Source organism: Sorex araneus, chromosome 1, assembly GCF_027595985.1.
Source record: "Sorex araneus isolate mSorAra2 chromosome 1, mSorAra2.pri, whole genome shotgun sequence".
Classification (NCBI taxonomy): domain Eukaryota; kingdom Metazoa; phylum Chordata; class Mammalia; order Eulipotyphla; family Soricidae; genus Sorex; species Sorex araneus.
In genome coordinates, this window is record NC_073302.1 from 228424431 (window position 1) to 228443536 (window position 19106).

At 49.8% G+C, this 19106-nt stretch overlaps 1 protein-coding gene across 3 annotated transcripts in view; it reads right to left on the minus strand.

Annotated features, from left to right (window-relative positions):
* The window catches only part of FGF9 (fibroblast growth factor 9), a 51931-nt gene extending 36422 nt beyond the window's left edge, over positions 1-15509 (minus strand). The window contains exons 1-3 of one of the 3 annotated variants that reach the window (XM_055136716.1): positions 13256-15509; positions 10755-11556; positions 1934-2037 (exon numbers count right to left, since the gene is read on the minus strand). In XM_055136716.1, coding sequence (XP_054992691.1) covers positions 1934-2037; positions 10755-11031 — 381 coding nt within the window. In that variant the 5' untranslated portion in view covers positions 11032-11556; positions 13256-15509. Of the gene's footprint in view, positions 1-1933; positions 2038-8043; positions 8590-10754; positions 12582-13255 lie in introns of those variants that run through there. The other 2 variants (XM_004604497.2, XM_055136718.1) reach the window with 2 other exon arrangements.
* Positions 15510-19106: the final 3597 nt, after the last annotated feature.

Here is a 19106-nt window from a genome sequence, read left to right on the forward strand (position 1 = left end):
CCAAGACAAAACCCCCTTGAAGGTGGATGGGCTGAGAAGCAACACCCATATCTGGATCTGAAAGGTAATTCTCCTATCTGGATGAAAAACATATTGGAAAGGAGAGATGAGAGGCATGCAGAGAAGCTGCTTAAGACATTTTCCAGGGCCAGAATGATAGTACAGTGAGAAAGGCACTTGCCTTGCCTGCAGCCAACTGGGTATGATGGTTCCCTGAGCCCTGCCAGGGGTGCAGAGCTAAGTAAACCCTAAGCATCCCTGGATGTAGACCAAAACCAAACTGAAAAAAATGAAGGGGATCACAAGACAAAAGTGCTCCTCAGCCTCCTTTCTATAGACACAAGTTGCAAGCCTGAGGACACCACTAGAAGAGGCAGAGGAAGGAGAGTTTCTTTTTCTCTCTATTCTCAAATTCTCTCTTCTTTTTCTGACAGAGTTCTGCAACTAGAATTATCAGCTACCGGGCCCCATGGCCAAGGCAACAGAGTGGCATCTAACCAACCATTCATGCTGCATGTTCAAAGAGCTTTACACAAGGCAGTTGCCAGTCACAGAAAATGTCACAAGACAGATTAGATTCCCAGAAAACATGCCAAGATGGGGTTCTCCAACTTTCTGCCATTATTTCAGGCAATCCTGTCACCGGCAGTCATTGGGTGTGTGGCAGGGGACCTCTAGAATCCTCCCTCATGCTCCTCCCAGGCTGTGCTCCAGACAGAATCATGCAAGCTCAAAGCACTGGGTGCATGGCGGGCCTTCAGGAGTCCCAGATTTGGTTCCTGACACAGCCAAGCAGGCAGTGGCCCAGAAGTCAGGTCAAGGAAGATCCAGGCGCAAGTCTGCACCTTCTGATTTAGAAGTTTTCTTTTACACATGTCTGTTCAAGAATACAAACTATTTTCAAGAGAGTGTCTAATTTGTTTATTATGCATTGTTGAAATCCATCCCAAAAATTACTTCAGGACATCACATATTTTATGATCCAAAATAAATAAATAAATGGTCTGAGGACCACTGTCCAAAACCATCATCCTTCCTATCCAACGAAGGTCAGGTTGTGTCTGACACGCAAAAACTTTCTTGTTCAGCTTTGTAAGGGTCTATCTCACACTGATTCAATTAAAAAGTTAAAAAAAAAAATTCTTATTGACTTCATGAAATTCACATTACATCCTTTCAAACTGCAAAGCAAATCTGAAGGTAGTCCAAAAGAACATCACTTAGTATTTAGAATCTAAAAGCTTCCCTCAGATCTTATCTCTTTGTACTTCGTACAAACTGTGGACAAAGCAAAAGCCTTGTCTCCTTCTCTGGCCTCCTGAAGCCTTGGCTGAGAGCTGAGCACCTGCTACGAACAGCAGCTATTCTTCACTGCCTTCTGTAGCTCACAATCCCAGTGGGTAAAAGACACATGATGAGGGACAAAAAGAAACTCCTAATGCTTGCTAATAATTGCAATATTTTTATATTCTTATTCATAAACAAGAATAAAAGAACCTTAATTTCCATCTCTCTCTACATAATGAAAATCTTATGTAGCTCAAAGAAAGCATCTATATGGCCTCTGCACGGTCTATTTCTAGTGTTAATTACACTGCTTACAAAGCTTGGAAGAGCATTTCCATTCATTTCAAAAATAACACCCACTGAGTACAAGAGCTTGGGATTCCCCCCACACACACACTTGTGAATCTTGTATTTATTTGATAATGAAAATGGGTTGGCATCTAAATAAAGCATTTTTATAGACACTCTGGTCTTGGAAGGATTCGTGATGGATATCTATTAATACAAACAAATGGCTTTATTCAAAAAAAGTAGAAGCTTCTACTTTTCTTCCTCCCTAAGGTAGCTCACATTGTTATTTACAATGGGTAGAAAATGCAGTCCGAATCAGTTGAGTGACAGAGATGAGGGCAATCATGGTACTTACTGATCCATACAGCTCCCCTTTCTCATTCATTCCGAGGTAAAGGCCGCTGTCCACGCCTCGAATGCTGACCAGGCCCACTGCTATGCTGATAAACTCCAGAATGCCTGTAAGACAAAGGGCCCAAGCACCAAGAGGTCAGAGCCTGGAGCATGTCCTTAGGGTCTCAGCAGCTCTCAGGAGCTTTGGGGAAGATTCTGAGTCCTGCTCCCAGTTCAGGACAATCTCACACTCATCAGACCATGGTCTTTCTTTAAAAAAAAAAAAAAACCCTCCTAAAAGCTTGATAATATAATCGTAATTTAAAAAAATCTCATGACCATAAAAAATATGCACATATTCTACAAATGTACAGATTAGTATTCACATGGATATGCTAAACAATTTATATGACAGAAGAACTATGTAGATTTTTTTCTTGTGATTATTTTGGAGTCACAGTCAGCCATGCTCAGGACTTACTCCTGGGTCTGTATTCAGGCATTACTTCTGGCAGGGCTTATGGGGACCAGATGGGGTGCCAGGAATCAAACCAGGGTGGGCTGAATGCTAGGTAAGTACCTTGCTTGCTGTAATATCTCTCTGGCTCATCATATTTTCTAATTAATCTAAAAGCATAAAAATTATTTTAAAAAACTTATTTTCATTTTGCATGGTATAAAATTAAGGATTTCTGCCTGGAGAGATCAGGAAAAACATGATCCATTCAGGGAATGGTCAAATACCCCTCAAAATAAATGGACTGAGCGCTAACCAAATTCTTGATTGATTTACATAAAAAATTATTGGGTTCTCTATTGTATAACTTTATTGAGATTTGTCTAGAAAATTAAAAGAACTTATACATATTCCAAATATACCTGCTTAAGTGAAGTATTGGTTTTTGCTAGACTTTCTAAGTTTTAAAGAGATAAGATAAGCAATTAAAACAGCAGAACGGGAGGGAGGGGAAGAGAGAGGAAGAGCAGAAATGTTACCTCTGAAAACTCATTCTACTTAAAATACACAATCTACTATATCCCCAAATCAAATCAACATAATAATCTTTTGTTTCCTTCTTTCCCTCTTGTTTAATCTCATGAATAATAACAACACCTAAGCTGGACATAAATCCAGAATTTTATGACAGAAGCAACCTTAATTTCTCTTCATTATGTTTTCAGATAATTATCCAAGAGTATACCTAGAACTATAGTAATACCAGTGTGCTTAGCCACTTTCTTGATTTTATCATAAAAGGCTACACTTTGTGACATCCCTGTGTTAGTGTATAACCAATATTCAAACAAAGTTTGAAGAATATCTTTAAGTATTGACAAATGTACTTCCACTGAAGAGTTGGGGGGGGGGAGTAATTCTTTGCTATAATCAGTCTTGTGTAGCAACTGAAAAAGCACCTATAAGGACTTTTAAACAATTAACTGTGCCACCCTCACAAATGGACTGCAATGCAATCAAAAGACAGCAGAAACAGTGCAAGCTTCATAAAACAAAGGGGGGTATTCCTAATTCATTTGTAAGTACAAAGATCTTGTGCTTACAGTTTACAGAACATATATCTGCTCTGGCAACAAACTGAATAGAGTGTGAGGTGATAGGTAGGAAAATCATAATGTACAGAGTACATTTTGGATCTGATTATATGTGACTCCACAATAAAATATACATCTTGAAAAACCCAGAAGGCATCCTCACCTCAGAAGACCACTAGAGACTAATGAAGCAAAGTTTCCATGAGAATCATTTGCCTGAAAATGTACAATCATCTTATTTCATTTTGCTATCTCTAACTCTGACAATGAAATATAACCAACACTGTAGCTCTATACGACTATCAGGAGTCTCTGATATCAGGAAATATGACCAATAGCGATCATAGGATTCCTGGAATTAATGAAACTTACTGATGCCCCAATTTTCATTAGAAAATGAAAGATGAAGCTTGTGCACCCCTTGGAAATCTGAGCAACTTAATTCTGCATGTCAGTGCTTACACATCTCATCATAAAGCTGAAAGATGCTGGCATCTACTAAGAGGGCATCAAATGAACTTTCTGTTTTCCCTAAACTTGAGGCAGTTCTGAGAACTGATAAGGACTATCCTCCAACATGACCCATCAAGCCCAACGACAAAATAGGGTGAGTGTCATTTCACAAAACCATTTGATAGGTCTGCAAAACAGTCCAGATCACAACAATGAAAATCAAAAAGGCTGGAAGACTTGACCACTTCACCTGTGCCAGCAACAGGCCTTCTCCTCTGCAATGCTCAGAACCCCCTTGGCATGACAATATATTAATCTCCCATTTACAAATGGGGAAATTGAGGTTTAAGAGTATTAAATAACTTGCCCCCAAGCAATCAGACTGCAGATCCCTTAATTATTAGGCACATCTTACTGCTGGTTTTACCTGTTTTTCATCTACTGTGATTTCCATGTGCCATATTTATACAGACAAGCCCTTACTGGACACCAGAAGAGCTTACCTAAACCCAACACCACAAACCCCAATGGGCAATACTAGAAGCATCAAAGGCTCTGTCAGATGAGTGCTCATTCAATCAAAATTACAGAAGGGGGGCATCTGCACCACATGGAGAAAAAGTACCCAAACGTTGGTACATGTGCAAATAGAGAGAGAGTGAACATATAGCTTTTTATTTTGAATGGCACCCATTCTGAAATTATTATTATTGTTGTGCACTCTGGAAATAAAAATATTAAATTATCTATATCCTGTTTATTTTCTGGCATTAGCAAAATAACTATATTTCATATTCCATTGCTTATTAAATCAATAGGTTACTACTGAGTGATTATTAGAGTTAAACGCCATGCCATGTGTTGAGAATATAATGATGACTCAGAGACAATCTAAGTCTCAAACCTCCAGAGAGCTAATATGAGAAAAGAAAAAGAAAATGACCCAATGGCAAGGGACACAGTGAGAGAGAGAGAGAGAAAGAGAGATGTTCAAGTCATGATCAGTGTCAATGATATGATAAGGATTCACTCAGACTTGGTAAGGGGAATCAGGGTGGGCTGGCTCCTGAAAGTTTTCCATGTGAGAAGCAATGAATTAGTGAGTGACCCCCAGATAACAAAGATTTTATGACTTCAAGTCATCCATATCTTTAAAGTTCCTTGAAAATCAAAAGAATGGCCCAGCTTTATTTGGGGGTTTGGGGTATCAACACCCAGTGCACAGTGGAGCGAAGGGTGAATCCTGGCTCTGATTAGGGTCACTCCTAGAAAACATGCTGTGCTGGAGATCAAACAGGACAGGACACACATAAGGCAAGCACCCCACCCACCACACTATCACGCCTAGCCCCATGTATGGCATAGGCAGGGGACTACACTAAGCAACATTCAGGGCTTTCTCCTGGTTCTGTGCTAAGGAATCACTTCTGGTGGGGCTCAGGGGACCATATGTGCTGCCAGGACAGCAAGGGTCAACCGCATGCAAAGCAAGATCTGTCACCCCTGAACTATTACTCTAGTCCCCAACACAGATTTTTAAGGTCACCTCAGTGATACAAGAGCCTGGCAAGCTACCGTGGCGTATTTGATATGCCAAAAACAGTAACAAGAAGTCTCATAATGGAGACGTTACTGGTGCCTGCTCGAGCAAATTGATGAACAACCAGATGACAGTGCTACAGTGCAGTGATACAAGGTAAGAATACCCCCAAATGGTAAGACACAGACATCTTGCAGCTGTCAATACTGCAAGGTCAGAAAGATGTGGCAGCTTGCCAAGAGGATGCCAGTCAAGCACTGGTGAGAATACTACTATTCCTGGTACCATCCTGTTCACAACAAAGTCCATCATCTCAACCTGCTCAATGACTTGGGCCTGTATCAGTGCCAAGAAAGCACCTCAGACTCTTCTCCCTCAAGTGGGCCCTGGTGTCCAGGTCTTCTGTGTCATGTGAGCATGCATGGGGGCTAGTTCATGCCATAAGCATCTAGGAGAAGGTATTGGTGCAGGAACACTTTCATGTTTAATGATCAAAGAGAGATGAAGAGAAAGAAGGAAAGAGGGAGAGGAGGAAATAAGGGGGTTGTGGGAAGTAGAGGAGAGAGGGAGGGAAGGAATCTGGGATTGTGTCTACAATGACAAGGGACCATGGTCACACTGTGCCACTGTGGACTTTCTCCTCTTGAGTGACAGCCAGGACATCCTCCAGCCAGTAGAGGGACAGGAGTGGGTTGTGTGATGGGGGAGAACAGGAAGCACAGGGCAGAGACTGAGGCCTCTCAGCCATATCCCTTCACTGCAGTACCCAATTCCTGATGAGGACAAGTACACTGGGTCCCCACGGTGAGAAACAGACCAAGGTCATTACGGCTTCCAAGTCACGGCAGTTCCTGGGAGCACTTCAGGAAACTGGTCCACACTCCACTGGGTCCCAGCTCTGGGTCAAGTGCAGGACTAAGCCAACTAAACCAGGTCACTGCAAGAAACCATACCAAGGTCAGGCCCAGGGACTTGGGGAAGGGAGCAAGCCCAGGCTGCACCAGCACCAGGCCCACGTTCTAACCTCAAAGCCCCCAACACTTTGCAGAAGCATTTTCCAGAGGACAAGGAACTGCAGCCCCAAGCCATGGAGGAGCAGGCCAGGCAGGGAGAGATCACCCCTCCTGAAATCCCACACCAGAGCTGCCCAGCACAGAGGCCCCGTCAGTCACGCTGGAGTAACTGACACAGACCACATGGACTCACCCACAAAATGCCAACCCAGAGCCGTGCAGAGCCCCTGCAGTCTGTCAAGGGTCTAAAGCCACTGAGACAACAGCTCCTTACATGGCGTGTTTTCACATGGTAAGAAAATGAAATGTCAGGTGCACTCAACAGAAGTTCTGCATTTGCAAAACCCTACAATTAAGGTGTTTTTCTTTAAGAAGAAAAGGGGGCTGGGAGGGCCATACCGTCCTGACCTGACCCCTGGCCCAGCTGAAGCAGGCAGCCCCTAACAAGGTATGCTGGGGGTCCCTGATGAAAGTGAAGATGAGACATATGAAAACCTGCTGTTTGGGGTCTGCCCAGGGCCCTGGCAGCTCAGAAGCAGCCATCTTTCCACCAGGTAAAGGTCAGTCCTAAGGTTCCTACACCAGGCGGTCAGGCCCAATGCTCCCTATGATGATGATGATGATGATGATGATGATGATGATGAAGCCCCCTGTCTGCAAATAATTTTCTGCACACTTCTTCCCGCCTCCCAGACGCTCCAAAGACAAGCATGCTTAGAAAGTTTGGTGCTCTCTCTCCCCTGCCCATTACCCAGAAAGACTCGTTTTCTTCACATTCAGCTTTATCCCCCAAATCTATCAGTCCTACAGCTGAGACGGGAGGGCTCCCTACAGGCCCCACCGGGGCTGTCAATGCCGCAGCTCCAGCGGGGACTGCGAAAGGCTTCCCCCACCCCCACACTGCCACTGCGGTGTCACCCGCACTATGCCAGCAGCTGCAGTCACCTGCAGTGGCATGCACCGGGCAATGAAAGGCTCCCGAAGCTCGTTTCCTGGCGCCGTAGCCTTTCAGGTGTAAAATGCACCTTTGGTTCCCATGGTGTAAACCAGCCCAGTGTCAAGAGGAGCCAGAGCTAGCAGCAGCCGCTGTCTCCAGAGCGGAGCTGGGCTGGAGCTCGAGGCCGCCTAGCGGGGCAGAGGGCTTGAGGGGAGGTGGCGGGCAGCACGCGGCCCCAACATCAGGTGCGAGTCTGGGCTGCAGCCGGGGGCCCACGACTACTGAAGCCCTCCAGAGCCGTGCCGCGGGGTCCTAGCGCCGAAGGCACCAGCCTTCCCGCGGGGCCGAGGCTAGGCACGCGCACGCTCTACAGAGGTTGCTAATATTGGGACCTGCCGCTGCGGCAGCAGCTGGAGACCGCGGCGCTGCTGTCACCCCGGGGGCCCGCGCTCACTGCAGCCGGATGAAAGATTTAAATAACCCTGCAGCCGCACCCTCCTTCCCCACCCCCAGTGCGCACAGCCACCCACTCAGCTCTATCCCGAGCGCAGTGAGCTGCACCGTGGGGCGCCTGCAGCGCCCTTCAAGCCCGTCCCCCTCCAAGACGGCCCTGTGGCTTACGGCCCGGCGCCCCCTACCGTAACCCGGGACGAAGCCTGCCCCATCAGGCCGGCCCGCGGTGCCCAGCGAGGCCCCGAGCGCGGACGGCACCTGCCCGCCAACTCCCCTCTTCACCCTCCGGGACTCGCGAGCACGGAGCGGGTGGGGCGGGGCCGCGAGTTCTAGATCTGTACTCGGTGCTCGCCGTTCGGCCGGTGGGACCCCAAAGCGGCCTCCACCGTGACCTACTCGCATCCTCTCTTTCCCCTGGTGGTAGAGTTGCCGGATTTCTGGACTCGGTTGCAATGCGTGTGGCAAATGTCCTATCCTAAGGTGACTGCATTTAGAAAAAAAAAAATTCTGAGGCTGGGAGGAGGGGGGGGGGGGCGAGCCTGCGCACCCCCAAGTCTCCCCGCGCCCCGGCCGGGCGCGGCTGCACCTGGACCGCCCCGATGCTCTCCCGAAGATCCTGCTCGGCCGCTTCACACAATGAAACCCAATGAAACTGGCCCGCCGCGCTGCGGGTCCCCGGACCCACCTCCCTCCCGCGGAGGCTCGGGGAAGCCGGCCCGGGGGCCAGCGGCTGGGCTCGGAAAGCCGCTAACAATAGCACGCCGCCCCCTCCGCCCGCCTTCAAGATCCTTTGTGTCCCCCCCTCCCCCGCACCGCAAACACGCAACACTCCTCCTGCGGCGGCTCGGGCCTCCCCGGCCCACGACCGACCCACCTCCCGGCCGCCGGGGAGTCCAGAGACTCCGAGCCGGGGCTGCGCGCTGCGGAGGGGAAATGCCCCGGAGGGGCACAGCTCAGCCACCCGCTCGCCCGCCGCGCCGCGCGCTGCCAGCGGTTCCCACACGGCCAAGACCGCGCGGCCCCGGGGAGGCGGCGGTCAGCCCCGCCAGCCCCGCACTCGCACACAAAGGGAAAGCGAAGGGACTCCACTCGGCCCAAACCCTGGGAAAATTCCCTTCGCGCGGCCCGCATTGTGTCAGCCCCCACCCTCCATCCCGCACACCAGCAGTCCTCGCCTCCTCCAAGGGCGCACCCGGGCTGGGCCGAAAGGGGAAAGGAAGCGGAGAGCCTTTAGGACCGCGCGGAGCCGGCGGACGGCCGCCCAGTGCGCCGCGGGGCTCCGGCTGCCGAGCCGGCACCTGCCCGCCGGGCGCGCGGGAGCTCGGCGTGGCCGACGCGGGGCCATCCCCGCTGCACGCGGGCCCTCTCCCGGCGGCTGCGACCACGACGCGCGCGGGGAGCCGCGCAGGGCTCGACCCTTCACCCTCCCATCCCCCGCCTCCCGCTAGCCGAGGTTCTGGCGCACGCCGGGCACGCTAACGGCCTTAAAGCGGCCGAGAGTCCCGCACTTTTCCTAAAGTTTTGTCTCCGTTTGGCAGCAGCCCGAACTGCGTTCACTTTTGCAAAGAGGGGAGGGGGGGTTGCAAGAGTTGCCGGATCACTTAGCAGCCGCGCCAGCCCGAGCTCCAGGAGGGAAACCGCGGAGAAAGACCTCCCCGTGGAATACTCGCGGGTCCCATCTCCCGACTGCGGCGCGGGGCTGAGCCAGGGGAACGCTGTCCGGGCCTTGAGTGTGCAGAGACACCCCATTTCCACCCCAGGCCTGAGTCCGTCTCACCTCCTGGCATCCCCAAGCAACGGCATGGCTGAGCTCCGGCTCCACATCTGGCATTCAAGTATGGGGAAGAAAATTCCCGGAGGACTTTGAATTTTACGACCTAGTTTAAGTGTTGTCAGGTGGGTTCATCAGAAGTTAACTCCTTCCAACAGCCTGGTTGCCCACACTGGCAAGTCTGGGGGTGAGGGTGGAGGTTCGGGGGTTGATTTTGGTTTGGGTATGCAACCGGGGTGGGGTACTGAGAGTCCCCTTCTCCCCAAACCCCCATGGGAACGTGCTCACTGACTCGGTACAGCCGAGCTCGGGCTGGTCCCGCAGGCACGTGTGTGCAGCGGGCGTACAAGGGGACAGTCATACCCTCCAGTGTGCAGTCCTCACTGCTGAGTCACAAATACCCTCCATGAGAAATAAGACCCTGGAATGCCCTTTAAAATCAGCTCGCTGGTCTTCTGCGCGCACACAGAGCTGAGCTGCAGGAGCCCCGCACCAGACTCGTGCGACAGAAATCACCTAGCTCAGGTACATGGTGTCCTCGGGGAGGGCGTTCTGACCCTGCCGCCCCCCACCCCCACCCGCCTTCCAGGAGAAACTGGAGTCCGCACCCTGGCAAACAATCAAGGACCTTCGCCCACAGGGCTTTGAAATCCCCGTTTACAATTCAAAAAAGGGAAAGGGGAGAAAACTACTTCGGAGCACCAGAGAAGAAGTAGGGCTCTGGGTAAACGCATTTTTAAGTTCCCAGTAGTTAATGATTAAAGCGTTGAACTCGCGGAATCCATCTGATTCAAAAGAAACTTCCCAAACCGCGACCTCCGGGCGGACCCTAAGCTGAAGAGCTAAGGGCCCGAGTTATATTTATAAACCATGCCCTCTTTTAACATTTGGGAGGAAGAGGGTGCTTTCGGTGCAGACCCGCATCCCTGCCCGCGGCACGGAGGCTTTAAAAAAAAAATTGTTTGCCTTTTTGTAAAATCTGTCCGGACCGAAAGACAGAGTGACATCAGACTCCAAGAAGGGTCGATCCCGCGCCCCGCACACCCCGCCCGGCCACTGCCTGCTCGGCCCTTAGGACCAAGGGCGCCCCCGGCCCGGGCACTTAAGAGTTAACGGCATACCTACCGAATCTGCTGTGGTCTTTTCTGGTTCCCTGGATAGTGCCGTTGGGGAAGATCTCTAAGTGGAATCCAGTCCTGCAGTAGAGCTGCCTTCGCCTGAGAATCCCCTTTAAATGATCCAGGTCCGTGACTGCGGGTCCCCGGGGGAGCCCCCCGGCTTCGGACTGACCCAGGTGGTCGCTTAGCAAAACGGGGCTCTCCACCGGGAGCACGGGCACATTCCCAAACGGAACCGCATCCTGCACGCCGAAATAGTTCCCAACTTCGCCTAGGGGAGCCATCAAGAGGACTCGGCTTTCGGAGCGCAGGAATAAACAATAATGATGGTGTCAGCCCAGGAGATATTAGGCGAGGTATATCCAACTCCCCTCGCAGGCTGCCGTTGCAGAGAGAAGGGTGGGGGGGGAGGGAAAAAAAGGTTCTTTTCTTCAATCCATTAAATGCGTAAATAAAAGTAAGCTGCTGTTTCACTGGCACAGGTTCAAGGTCAAACCACTGATAGTCTAAGAAACCACCACTTTATACTCACACACTGACATACTGATAAACATATCTATGTATCTATAGATAGATCCCCAGCTCTTAGCAGGCAAGAAGGTCTTCATCCCATCCGGCCATCATAAGGGACAAAATCCGTAGTTGCTCCATTTGGTTTGCGATCTGAATGACCATAACGACTTAAATGCCTAGGCGTTATTATAGGGATTTTTAAGATGCACGGGCTACGTCAGAATTTACGGATCCTGACTCCAGGAAGGCATGCGCTGTTTTTACTCTAACCGACTCTGCAGACATCAGCACGAATCCTTCAAGGAGAGAGAAAAATCTCACGTTGGTGGAGGCGACAGATTTCCCCGCCCGGCCGCGCCCCCCCTCCTCCTCCTCCAAAAATAATAACAGAAATAACGAAAATGATCATAAAGCTAAAAAGAAAGAAAAAACTTTAGGCGTCCGAAGCTAGTCTCCAGAATGCTCCGAGAACCGGCAGATGTCCATCGGCTTGTAACGCGGTGGCGGGCGGCGAGAGCGGAGAGCCGCGTCCGGGAGCTCGCGTGCCGCCCGGGCTGCCGCGAACAGGTGTTGCCGCGCCGGCTCGGGAGCGTTGGAGCCGGGCGGAGCGCTCCTCCTGCGCAGCCCCCGCCGGCGCGCAGAGTGGCGCAGGCAGCGGCATTGGGTTGGGTTTAAGGTAGCGCCGCGGCCGCCGGGGTTCCCCGCGGTCCTAGCGTCCGTCCGCGCCGCCCGCACCCTCTGCGGCAGGCCTGGTGCTGCTGCGTGCCAGAGCGCGGGACCTCCTGGGCGCAGCCGCCGCCGCCCGCCGAAGCACCGCGTACAAAGGAAGATCCCCGGGAGCCCAAAGGCAACTACCCCGAGTCTCCCGCGGAGCTGAAGGCGGTCTTGCAGAATAAGTTCTCTCTCGGAGATTCAACTGGGAGGCTAGTCCACTGGGCTCTGTCATGTTGCATCACGTTATAACATAAAAGTTGAGTGAGTTGGTGGGGAATGGGGGAGCGGGGCTTGATTTAATAAAGGTGAACGGACAATGTAGCTTCTCTCGCATTCTTCTGCCAGGCACAGAAACACAACCTGTGTTGCAGCTAAGGCTGGCGAGTGTGAGGATGCGAACGCAGACGTGTCCTCTGCCACCGTTTAGGTTCGTTCTGGGTTTACTAATAGGGAGCTTTGGGTGGGAGCTTCAAACCGGTCCCGCCGCGGCGCTGCTGGCGATGGGGGCGCCAGAGCACCGTCAGTATCTTCTGAGTTCCACTAGCGCGCGTCTCGGAGAGTCGGGGTGAAGGACGGCGCTCAGGGGACTCCCTACCCCCACCTCATCCCTCCCCACCCCCAACTACGGCAATTTAGTGCCACGCTTCGCCCCCTTTCGCCTCGGGAAAGCGCTGGCAAGTGCCAGTGCCTCTGCCCTCCACCAACCGTCGCCTGCCGCTGGGCGAGAGGTGCTGGAACTCGGTCGGGGAAGCGCCCCCGGCTGCAGCGACTCGTTCCTACTCTGCCCTTCGGGGTGGTCCGTGTCCGCCTAAGCGTCCTCGCCTCTGCCCGGGTGTCTGCTAGCTGTAGGACCTTCGCGCCGAGCCACAGCCCGGGACAAAGAAACCCGCTGCCCCAGGCCGCCAGGGCCCTTATTGGGCTGGGTCCGCCCGGGATACTGCCGGCCGAGCGCGCTGCGTCTGGGACAGCTGGCGGGGCCCCGGGCACCAGATCCGCGGGCATCGAACGCAGGCGGAGTGCGCGCGCACGCGGACACGGGCAGACACACAGACACGCTCGCTCGCTCGCTCTCTTGCTCTCCCTCTCTCTCTCTTTCTCCCTCTCTCCCTCTCTCTCCCTCCCTCCCTCTGCCTCTCTCCCTCTCCCTCTCTCTCTCCCTCTCTCCCTCTCTCCCCCCTCCCTCCCCCTCCCAGCCCTCGCGGGCCCCTCGCTCCCCCGTTTCTCTTTGTTCACATTGTCTTAGGAAAGCCCGAGTCGCGGGGTTCGCGTGGTCAAAGTTACCGAGACTTGAGCACCGCCCGCACGGCCAGACGCGCGGGCGACAGCGGTGGGCGACCGAGAGGAGCCCTGCGGCGGGGACGCGAGCCAGACGTTTGGGTCTGTTTTTTGTTTGCACGGGGAGCAGTCCCGTAGGAGTCGGCAGCTAAAACCCGGAGGTGAAAACTGGGGCTGGCGGGCGGGTTTCTCCGCAAGGTGATGAACGTGCAGATTTCTGGGGCGCGGGCGGTGTGGGAGACCCGGAGCGCCCCGGGGGGCTCGGGGGCTCGCTCGGGCTGCATCCCGCAGGGAGAGAGGGGCGCGGCGGCCGTGCCCTCGCCCCTTTCCACGCCCCTTTGCCGCAGTCCCGGGCCATTGGGCGTCCGGAGAGCTGCCCCCGTGCGTCTCGCCTGCGCGTAGGTGAAGCGCAGGAGCCCTGCAGGGTGGCTTTGCAGCAGCCCCTCCAGCCGCCACCGCAATTGCTCAGGCGCAGAGCAGAAGTCGGAGAGGAAAAGTCACTTGTTCTAACCCATCGAGGAGCATGCAGTAATCACGCGGGCAGCACGCAGCGCTGGGTCTTCACCCAGGGGAGCTCCGGGACCTCTTGGCTGCAAACACATGGGTTGGTGACTTTTTCTAAAACCTCCGGAAGGAAAAGAGCGGGAGGGTGGGCGTAAGTAGAAGCGATGCGACAAGCAGAACATGTGTGTTTGCACTGAAGATAGGTCTGGGACCGTGCCCATCCGCGGTGTCCCACCCGTCCGCGGTGTCCCATCACGTTCCTCGACCTGTGTAAGACTATCAGCCCGGGAGCTGAGACTGCTTCCGAATCCCGCAGGCTCCTGACTCGCTCCCAAAAGCCCTGCATCAGTGAGGGCAAGGCGGAAAGCAAGTCGCTGACGAAGCACTTTGCCAGTTCGAAGCAGCCTCTTCTGGGAGTCTCTTTCCGGGGCAGCTCTCTGCCAGCAGAACTCTGCATTCTGAGCTCAACTGTTATTCCCTGGGCCCTTTAAGTTGGCCCTTACCGTTTGTTTGGTCATTTTCCTCTCACAGGTAATAGAAATAATGCCTTGATTTCACGAATCCTAGTTCTCAGGAACCCATCCCACTGGCTTTCTGCAGAGGTCCTCCAGCCCTGCCTGGCACTGAATGCCTAGAGCCTAGCCAGTTCTTACATTTGACAAGTGTTTTTTAGTTTGTCGTTGTTTAGCTCTTCAAAGGACTGTGGCCATGCATTAAGCACCTGCCTTGGAAGATGATTGCCAGGAATAGAAGGAAAACTGCATATCAGATCAACAGCAGACAATTGACACTGAAGACATGGTAGCTAGGGGGTGGAGAGATAGTGAAGGATAATCTGCCTCTTTCGCACACAGCCAGCCTGGATTCAATCCCTGACACACATATAAACCCTTGAGCACAGAGCCAAAAGAAATCCTTGAGCACCATCGGATGTGGCTGCCTCCTCCAAAAGTAACTATTACTATATCGTTCCCAGTGTTCTTCCCCATGGATTTCTGCCTGTGAGGTAGTCAGCAAATTCTATTACTAACTTCAGTCCCAAACCTCTCCTACACATCTTCCCTCAAATAGCTTTAATCCCTCTTATTTTCCCTTCTTTCAGTTTGTCTTCATTCTTTAATGCCAACAATTTTAAGCCAGATGAGAATAAGTGACAAGATGAATAAAGAGAGAGAGGGAAAGAAATGAGCACTCGAGGGGCCCTTGATAGTCCAATGGAAAACGTGGGTTCGATCCCTGGCACTTCCATGGTTCCCCAGCACAGAGAAATGAGCCTAAAACAAGTATAATGGGGATTAACAGATAAAGTCTTGGCTTCTAAATCGTGCGCTGCTCCCTGTGCTGTGCATCCCTCTATGGCAGGCCCTGAAAAGGGATGCAGTGATGGGCTTATGGCCCATGTCTATGAAAATGACCTCTAAACTCTACCGTTCCTACAAACTTAAAGTGATCATTAAGAAAGGGTTATTCACCTCTGCACTTTGCCAGTCACCACAGGATCCTTCATTTCTTCCCTACAGTAAAAATTATAACTGTGTTTGTGTTGTTCCATATCCTCTTTCCCCAATAACCTTCATACCAACCTTCAATCCTTCCATCCATGAGCTTTTGTTTGGAATTATTTGTAGAGAAGGGAAGCGATTTGAGAAGACTGAAGCTTGTTCCCAGTCTTATCCAGTGGATTAGGTTAGTGCCCCAAATTTAGAGGACAGAACTGTGTGACCAACATTCATTGACTGGTTACAGCATTTCATGCAATCGATTTTTGTACTTTATCATTTTAATAATAAAAACTACCTTATTCTGATTTGTTGAGTCATTTGTTTTGCAGTACATCGCATTAAACTTAGGTCTCTTGCATGTGACACATGTGTTTTACTGTTGAGCCTCCATTAGTGCCCCTCAAAACTAACTTTTAAGATAGTCATACTAGTATCGTCCCATTTTACATGTAAGGATATCCACTTACAGAGATTAGGCAACATGCCGATTGCCACAGTGGAGCCACATTCACAGATACAAGAACCTGGGCAACACTGTCTTCTATGCTGATAGACGTTATTTTACTTTATACTGTAAGTTATTTAAGGGCTAGGTATGGCTCAAGTAATAGATCACGTATCTTGCATGTGGTGGGACCTAGATTTCATTCCCAGGATCACATGGTTCCTTAAGCATCACCAAAACTGAGCATTCACTGGATGTGTTCTCCATCATAATATACATTTATTTAAATAGCTTGTTTTCATTAAAAAATATGTAACAAATGGTTTACATTAATATATAATTGATCTGTTCAAATGTTTCAGGAGGGCCTAAAGAGCACAGATGCAAGGTTCATGCTTTGCATGTGTCTACCCTGATCACTCCACGTGGTCCCTATGTGGTCCTGAACTAAGGACCACATCAGGAACACAGGGTCCTCCACATGGGACCATTGCCAGGTGCAGTCCTGGAGGAAGCCAGTGCTTCAGGGTGGCCTGAATAAGATTCCTAAATTGACAAAACTATGCAGAATCATGGAAAGAAAAGGGGTGCTCACAAGCAGTGCTCATGGGGCCCAGAAGCAGTCCAGGTTCCCCTTCAGTCTGCTGCAGGGACCGGGGGATTAGTGTTCTGTGCTCAGTGTAGGCATCCACCTTGAGACCTCATTGGACGGGATGTGTAACCCCCACTCCTTGATTCTTTCTGTGCCCTCAGGAAGGATTTTTAAAGTCTTCTAGGTATATAAAAGAAAACATGAACAAATGGAAAGGCATATGATATTCTAAGAGAGTAAATTCAATTTGGTAAGTTTGCCATCATTTCTAAATGAATCTACAAACTTAACGTGATCAGGGTCAGAGTGATGTAGAGCTAACGTGGGTTCAATTCCTGGCATCCCATATGTTCCCCTGAGCACTGCCAGGAGCAATTCCTGAGTGCTGAGCCAGGAGTAACCCTTGAGTACAACCCAATGTGCCTCCCCCCAAAAACAAACAAAATAAATAAATAAATAATAAATACTTAACATGATCACAATAAAAATACAAGCCATCTTCTACTCAAACCACTAATAAAGTCAATATAGAAATTGTTGAAGGGGTGCCAAAGAGACAAGACAGGGTTTAAGGCAGTTTTTTTGCATGTAGCCTACCCTAGTCCCACATATGGTCCCATAGTCCCACAAAGTGATCTCTGAGCACCACCAGGAGCGGCCCCAAATAAAACACAATTTAAAAATTAACTTTTTCTGAAGAAAAGAAATTATGGGGGGGTGCTCCCAAGCAGCACTCAAGAGCTCCAGGCTCACTGCTCATGATACTCAGCCAACCAGGCTGAAGAGTCAACACTAGGACCCAGAGATTCAAGAAATCACCAGCTACTCCTCTGTGGTACTCCGGGACCACCTAGGCTGCACCTAGCGGTACTCAGAAGGCTGCAGTGCTAAAGATCAAACTCGGCCTTGTACTTACAAAGCACCCCTGACCTTTCAGTGCCAAACTCAAAAATTTTTTAATTGTCCCCCAAAGTTGGAACCTTACAAGAAAATATAAGGGAGTGACTACCCATATAGTATATTTAAATATTAAAGCTAAAATAATGAAAACATTAGTATTATCACATAAATAAGGAGAATGATCAATAACACAGAATGGAAATAGACCCAAATACATGTTGGACTTAATACATGGTCATTAATCCTGAGGAGAAATAAACATAAGTAAGTGGTAATTGAAACAACAGAATTAAGAACTAGGAAAAAAATAAGTGGGACCTATTCTTCACATTTAACAGGAAGATTTAACCTAAATAAAACACATATCTGCATATATAAGGTGAAAGCTTAACAAGTTTTAGGAGAAACTTTGGAAGAATTCCTTTATAATCAAAGTTGTGTGAAATCTACAAATTATGTCACAGAATCCAAGAAAATGTTGACCAAGTCAACCACATGCCCAAACATTATTTTAATTGCATGGGGGAGGAGGAACAAATTCAAAACAAATGACAATTTTGTCACTTAATGTATATATTATATCACCAGAAAATGCTCAATTCTCTGACATATAAAGAGCTCCTGCAAATCAATAAGAAAAATAAAAACCACATCTAATTTTCAGTTAGAAAGTGCTTGGAAGGCTTAACTGTCTGCACACAAGAAGAAAAATGTTGAATGGTCTGAAATTTCACAGCTCTTTTTAGAGACATTAGAAACCTGAGGTCACAGAGCAAAGTGGTGCCCCGAAAATGGGACAGACACTGAGGACTTACAGCCGAGACCTATCTCCAGGACCAGTCACAGTGCCAGGATAAGCTATGACTGTTTCCTGGGGGTTCTATATGAAGCAGTATGAGAGGTAAAAACTGAAAGGGGTATAGAAAGGTAGTACAGCAGGTAGAGCACTTGTCTTGCATGCACCTGACCCCAGGTTTGATTCTCAGCACCCATATGGTCCCCTGAGCACCACCAGAGTGATCCCTGAGTGCAGAGCTAGGAGTAAGCCCTGAGCACCAACAATGTGAGGCACAAAAGTATAACAAATAAAGCTCTAAAGGGGCAATTTTTAAGAGCCCCTATAGTTTCCTGAAAATAGAAGCCCTTTCTTTCATATCCTCATCAAGAAGATCTCAGAAGAATTCCCTTTTGCCTCCATAAGAGGAGAGAAAAGGGACTTTCCTGAGATATGCCAAAATCTCTGTTTCCCCTAACTAAACCTTCCCTGGAAGAAAACTGTTTTACCAGGACTCAGCCAACTTCAGTGAAGGGAAATATCTGACTCTGGCCTTCTCTAGCCTCAACGTAGAGGAAGGCCTACTGAAGACAGACTGCAGGGAAGAACAATAGTGGAACTGGTGAGATAATAGGGGTTAGGATACGAGGAGGGGCAGGAGCAATCCCTTTGCACAGGTTAGGATACGAGGAGTAAGCCCTGAGTACCACAGGTATGGCCCAAACAAACAAACAAAAATACAGCAACAATAGAACATTCACCCTACCCCCAGACTTCAGTGCCACTGCCATAGGCTCATGAGAAATAACAAGGATTACAGCTACAAGAAGCACAAGACTCAGACCCTATTTAAGGAGTCTCTAGGGAAACCCAAACAGGAGAGACAAAAACAAGGACACTAGAGGAAATTTTAGTTCCTGACACCACAGCTACAGCAAACAAAACACACAGCCTAACTTCTCGCCAGATAAATATAAAACCTTACACTAAAGCTCTCTCATTAACGTTTGCTCAGTGCATCATGTCCAGCCTTCAACAAATTGCAAGTCATGGTAAAAAAAAAATAGTCTAAGTAGTAACAGAGCACAGTATAAAGAGAAAATCAAGGGGCAGAGAGAAAATATTGTGTGCAGCGCATT